At 35.8% G+C, this 6,890-nt stretch overlaps 1 protein-coding gene across 2 annotated transcripts in view; it reads right to left on the bottom strand.

Annotated features, from left to right (window-relative positions):
• Positions 1–5,003: 5,003 nt before the first annotated feature.
• The window catches only part of VPS13C (vacuolar protein sorting 13 homolog C), a 97,062-nt gene continuing 95,175 nt past the window's right edge, over positions 5,004–6,890 (bottom strand). For both annotated transcript variants that reach the window (XM_080395546.1, XM_080395547.1), the window contains one exon: positions 5,004–6,715. In XM_080395546.1, coding sequence (XP_080251672.1) covers positions 6,614–6,715 — 102 coding nt within the window. In that variant the 3' untranslated portion in view covers positions 5,004–6,613. The remainder of the gene's footprint in view (positions 6,716–6,890) is intronic.

The raw sequence follows: 6,890 nt of genomic DNA, 5'->3' as shown, positions 1-6,890 counted from the left end.
GCAGGAAAGCTGTAAGACAACAGCAGTAAAATATAAAGATTCACTCCCCCACCTTGTGGGTAACTACTGAAACGACAATTTACAGTAGCAGACATTTACAACCTAGACACATTCATCTATCAAATTTCACACACAGACTTCTGCTATACCACAGTGAGTCAAAAATTCCTTGCAATTAACTCAAAGTCGATTTAAGTTATATGCTCTGATTTAGTTTTAAATTCCACAAAAACTTCGAGAATGTCTACTCTTTTGATGCTTATCAGCATCAGTAATCAATTATTCAAACTCAGTACGTTCTGTTAAAGTGTGAAGAATGTCTTAACAGCACATATAAAGGTAGCTAACTGGAGTTGAAATTTAAAAGAAAAAGTTTCTCCACGACTGTCACCATGACAAGCCTACTGATACTACTCTAGTTTTAAACAATTGTACAATTGCTCCCCAGTGTTTGTTAGAATGTCATTATATTAAACTTCCGTTTTCTCTTGATATTTGATTACATACCTTTGAGGACAGGATGAAGTCTGAAGTTGGGTTGCTTAAGCATGTAAGTACTGACCTCGAGATAATTTTTGTGCTGCTTTTACTGATAATTAACCTGCAACAATCCTATGGGATCAGTTGCAGAAGTCTTTTTGGACTTCTTAAGAGCATCTTAGCCTAGTATCACAGCTCTTTAAAAATCGATAGCAAATTTCTTTCCAGCAGGCAAATGGAAAGCACAGCCAGAGGCGAAGACAGCCATAAACACAAGCAGCAGCTTTATAAGCACAATACAGTCCTCGTACATCAACTACGTCAAGGGCAGATTCAGGGCCACGTTTAACAGAGCAGAGACTAGGGCCTGCACAGCTCAGTGATTTACCTATAAAGCTTTGATTATATATGAGAGGAATTTATGTCATACCTGATGGGGAAATGTTTCAAAGCCCTAGAAGTACACTACATTTTACAGTGTATAAGCAGGTTCCCTATTTTTCAAGTCTTTGTTTTGGACAGGCACTTTTCAGAATTACACAGCCTTCCTGTGCTTACCTTTGATAAAAACAGCAAAGTCTTCCATGTGGACATACACACAATATGAACACTGGAATTTGAGTGTTGCCATGCTACCAATAAAGAGACTTCTCAGTGTTCCATCTACTGACTCCAGTAAAGTGTCTGGGAATGGCTCTGCCTCCCTGACCGAAACAAAAACAAAAATTTCTTTTCCGTGTTAAAAGTCAAAAGTTATTGTTTTAATGTATCACGGTTTGTTTTCATAACTAGGTGAGGTATTTTCCTAGTTACTGATGTAAAAGGAATTTGTAGCAGCATTTCAGTATATCAAATTAGCTTTTTCCATTTATTTTTTTTTACCACTAAAGAGTTAGACATTTTCCAGATTTATCACCATCCTTTCACTTTCCTTCGTTTCCAAACTACCATGCCATTATTACAGGGTTCTTTCCCCACTACCCTCGCTCCCCTGCCCCAGTGCACTCTGAAGACAAGATCAGGACAGGCAATGAACATTCTCACTCTACAATAAATAAAAAAGATGTAAAAGTAATTTCAAAGTAGAACCTTACTTGTTGACCTGTAGGAAAGGTGAGGATGCAATGAACTGAATCACATTTCAAATTAACACGTTCCTTTTGACAGGTCAAGTCCTTCCTTTTTGGAGTTATTTCTCCTCTCATTAAGCTTTTCTCCTTCAGACAAGTCAGGTGACTAGATTAAGCTACCATCTTAGTTGCTGACAAATATCTTGAAAACTCAAAACAGGAACAACTTGCAGCACAGAGATAATAAATGCAAAAGTCTGGAGATCTGTGTATTTGCATCACTGTTAGTGATTATTCAATAATCAAGAGATCCATAATCCAAGGGAAGGAATTGTATTAGAATCATTAGGAAACTGAACAACATCCATATACTTGGTACAATTTTATTTTACAACTAGATGTCTAAAAACCTTTTATTTCCTTCAATCCGCCCTTCCCGTGCTGTGTGGTATCATACACGAAAATTTTAATAAAGAGACTAAAGCTTTGATTTTTCCAACGGAACCTGAAGTTGTATACATTGATTCTCAAATCCCTCCACTTGTTTCATATATTAAGTTTTCTCTTGAAGTGGTCAGTCCACTGCCATCTCTTCCAAATTAAGTCTTCAGACTCAAGTTTGACTAAATGTGACTTCATAAGCTGTTGAAAGAATTATTTAGTGAAACAAATGCTAGCTAATTTCAAAAGGTTTCACAAGTCAGTTTTCACTTTTGAAATTAAATCCTTTTTATTTTAAAATACTCTGAGTGACCCAAGATCCCCTTATATAAATAATCCTTGCTGTCAATCAAAGACCAAGACTAGGCTATAACTAGTGTAATCACTATGTTACCCTGCTACAAGAAAAGCATATTTACTGCCATCAACGAAATAAAAATACTGGTACCTTGGTTTACACAAATTACTTAATTTAGCCCCTCTAAAATTATTTAATCTCTTACCACTAAAGCACTCTCTTCGATGTCTATAATAAACCAAACATCCTTTCAGACTCCACAAGTATTAAGAAAACTTTTAAACATGATGGTGAAAGGTGTAAAGTTGTTTTGATAGGTATAATTTAAATTAACCCAGGAAACACAGAATCTCACATCTTCAGGGGTTTTCTTTCTCTTTTTTTGAGGGAGAGGGGAGTACTTCACATTTCTTACTGTGAAAGAATCACAGAACTGCTGGGGTTGGAATCTATCTCTTGAGATAGCACAGTCCAACCACAGACAGCCAGAGAAGGTTGTCCAGGACCATGTTGACTCAGGCTGATAATATCTACAAGGACAGAGATTCCACAGTCTGAGTGTTTTTAAGAGTGTTGTGAGGTAGGGGTATCTCCTTCTTTTAAAAGTTCACTGGAATGGTTTTAAGTAGTTGACTTACTGTAATCCTGTAAAGAATGACTGGTAGTAGTAAACTTAATGAAGATAAAGTACTTTTAAGATAAAAAACTGAATAAAATGCAACTACAATTTGCATTGGAAGAGATCCTAGAAATCCCTCTGAACAATTCACAGCAAAATGGACCAAGCTCATGTGATAAATCAGTAAAGAAGCTGATTGTATTTTCAAATACAACACATGGAGGTTTACTAGTCTCCAGATTGGAGAGAAATTAAATGAAAATTATCAAAGTAAAATATTCCCTAAACAGAGCCCACAGTTAAGTGGACTTAATAGCAGCACTCTGTGAAGAGCAACATATACCCATTATCTACTCCAAAAGTTCTCATGTCTTTTTCTACTTTTTTGTAAAGCATTAGACAGCTTTTAAATCATAAGCAAAAGCATATTAGCATGTTTTTACATGAAACAGTTTGAGTTTATTATCATTTTCTGCTAGTGTCTTTTAAAATGCTTACTAGGTTGATATAGATCTACATTAATCTACATACTGTTCTCTACCTAGAAAGCAGCAGAGCATGCTGGTGGACAGAAGGCAGAGAGAACCTCAGAAAGGACTGAGCAGTTTCAGAAAGGAGGCCACAACTCAAGCAAGAGACTGAGCAAACCGTTGCAAGGACGAAATAGTCATCCGGACCTTGTAAAAAAATTAAAGAAGTGCTTTTGAAGAGCCAGAGAAACCTATAATGAGCCGGAAAGCAATGCAGTCAGTAACTGAAGGAAAGCAAGGATCCAGGCCTGACCTAAATGCTTGGAGTTCTAATTAACAAGTAGCATTCCCTGTCTAATTATCAGGAAAACTTGGATTTTGAGACAGCAAAAACTTCTGGGACCTCATTGTAAGGAAAGGTCTAGGAAGTTTTCAACAGTTTGGCCAACTTATGTGCTCAATAATACTGAAACTCTAGAGCTTCATAGAAACATTATCTTAACAGTATAGGAAATCACTTTGTTGCCAGACACAGTCCAAAAAAAAAAAACCAACAAACCCACCTCTGAAAAAGCTCTTTCACCTTACATTGCAGAACCTGGATGAAATTCATCACTAAAGACTGTCTGAAAAGGCAATCTACGCATCATTCCTACAGATGTTCTGAACAGGATTTAATTCTGCAGTTGTTCTTATGCTGGATATACAGATCTTCCCTCAGCCGGCACTTCAGGAAGATACACTAGATTAAGGAAAAGAGCAGAAAGGAAACAGGAAAATAAAGTTGCCAAATTCAGACAGCAAAGCTTAGGTATAGCCAAGAGCATCTGCAGCTGGAGAGAATGCAGCAATGCAAAAGGCTGGATAAAATACAAGAACAAAGACAGGACACATAATAAAATGGAATGGAACGCTTCAGGAGAGCACAGGACAAGCACTGGAAACCTACTGGTTGTGAATATCTTATCTTCATTTAAGGAAGAAAGGGAATTCCTTAGCAAATGATGTCTCTCATCCCCTTGAGCACTTGACCCACACAGTGAAGAAGGTCATTCATTACTTCTTCAGCTGGAATTTTTAGTGCCATCTACCAGTTCAAATTCAGCTAGCAACCCCAACTGCAAAGACATGCATTTCAAAAATTAAAAAAAGTTCTATAGAACCCTATTTGCTTTTCCGGACTATTTCAAATAGGAAGCTACTTCACTGTACCTAATCACATATAAAGTAAGAAAATATCTACTGTTTATAATTCAAGTGAGAAAGCCTAAAAATGAAAATGAGCAAGTACAGAAGTGAATCAAGGAGAAGACTCGAATCAGAAACGTATCAGCAGAACTGTCTTAAGCTCCAAATTTCCACCTCAGAATAAGCACACGGTACCATCTAAACATGCACTGAGAGTAACGAGGAATCTATTTTCAACTACAAATTAAGAAGCAGTACACATACAACTGTCCCTTACATGCCAGAAACCAAGCTGAAAGAAATGCTGAGCTGTAGAAAGTTCTTCTACAGCACACTAGTACTCCAGTAATTATTTTCATGATGTGTCAATAACCTGTGGGAAACCAACAGCATGGAACGTATTTTAGAAGCAACAACATTTAAAATCATAGCACAAATAATTGCATATAAAAATTTATTGTCTTTTTAAAAAAAAACCACAGGTTTGAAATACACACAACTGAGACAGCTAATTTAATGTGTGAGCAGAGCTTTTTAGAAAATAGGTGATACCACATAATTAAAGGTTGTACCACATTTTTTCCATTGAAGCAAAGTGGATTAATAGCCATGTGCATACAACAGCAATAAAATCATGTCCGCAGACGCAAAAGTTCTGTTTGGCAGCTTACTTTCAAATGTCTTAAGCTTTCTAGATTTGGTGAGATCATAGGTACAGATTAGGAGTACAGTTATAGAATTCACCAGCCTTAACTTAAAAATCCAGACCTGGTTTTCATGATTGCTCCACCTACTGAATAGATCTATGCAAGAATATTGCCATTTTTCTTCATTGAATTTGTATCTATAGCTATTACCTAGTACCAAATTCATTAAAAAACCAGAAAATAATTCTTTCCAAGAATGATTTAAGTTGCAAAGATCAAATTTTCACAAGTAAATATTTGCAAGGATGGCAAAGACTGACAGAAAGAACTCTTAGTTCACTGATCATGGAACACGAATCTGTTTGCTCATAGAGTCCTTGACCCAGACAGTTACTTATGGATGTGCCTAGTGTTAAGAACAGACTTGTCTTAATGAAGTTCATGGGATTATTCATACCATTATGAACTAGGCATATACCTTAAATGTGCTTAAATATCTTGCTAAACTGAATGCTAACAGTCTTCAGGAAGAGAAACTGTAACAAAAATACTGTATCCGAAGCGATTTTTCACTTAATGACATGGCAGTCTTCCAGTAGAGTAACTATACACTGAAATATGGAAAGCTAATTACTTTGATTTAAGCTTTTGACATACAATGCTGTCTAAAACCAGCATGCTGTTCCTCCCAAAGAAGTCTTTAAGCTACAGTGATACAACCAAAACCATATACGTGCACGTGACAGGTAAATTATATTTTCCATTTTTAAAGTGCAGATTTTCATTTACAGTCTAAGTGACAACATTCTAAAATAAGCATTTCCAGACGACAATAACCTATTTTTTTCATACATATTCATTTTTCTGTTGCTCCAGTGCAGTATTTTCTAATACTAAACAGACAGGGATGAAATTACAGCAGCTAAATTGTTTACACTTCTTTCTTAATTTACAGAGAATGCTGCCTAAAATAGAAGTTTTAATTAGCTTCAAATCAGTAACAGAAGTACTTTATTTTGCAAAATGCTGAAACTACAATTACTACAACCTGTCTGTAAACCATAAACTTAAGAGTGCAAATGAGATAACCACTTTATTTTAGAATCCATTTACAAGAACTCCTACACATGAAAAAGGGTAGAAAAGAAAATTTAAGAGTGGGAAAACGTTTTAGCAGAAGTTGTGATTTTTTAAACTGAAATGCGTACTTTAGAATAATGAAATCCATAGTTTTACAAAGTGGCATAGGTTCTTAAAATAAAGTGTTTATGGCTGTTAAGTTTGAAGGAAGACCTCAGATAATTCATCTTTACTTTCTACACAATTTTCCATTTTGATTCTAATCAAGTTTAGGGATAAAACTGCATACCAAAGGTCAAACTTGACAAATCCTGTCATTATCAAGATAGTGTTTGTGGCTTCTTCAACTGCAATGATGCTTGCTTTACCAACTTGTGTTGTTTTCTTGTTGCCTGGGCTTCCTGAATGGCACAAAAAATCCTCTGTAAAGCAACATATTGAAAGAAAGAAAATTAAAACATGCAATCTGCAGTTTTCTTCTGTAAGATGCTACTAAGAATAGCTAATTCAACAAACATTAAAACCTATACGCACTGGTCAGTTCAAGTTAGATACATAGCTTCTGATTCACATGCATAATATTCCACTCAGAAAAAG

The sequence above is a fragment of the Falco punctatus genome, assembly GCF_963210335.1.
Source record: "Falco punctatus genome assembly, chromosome: 7".
Lineage (NCBI taxonomy): Eukaryota > Metazoa > Chordata > Aves > Falconiformes > Falconidae > Falco > Falco punctatus.
The sequence above is the reverse complement of the archived record's forward strand: the minus strand, read 5'-3'. Positions and strand labels throughout refer to the sequence as shown.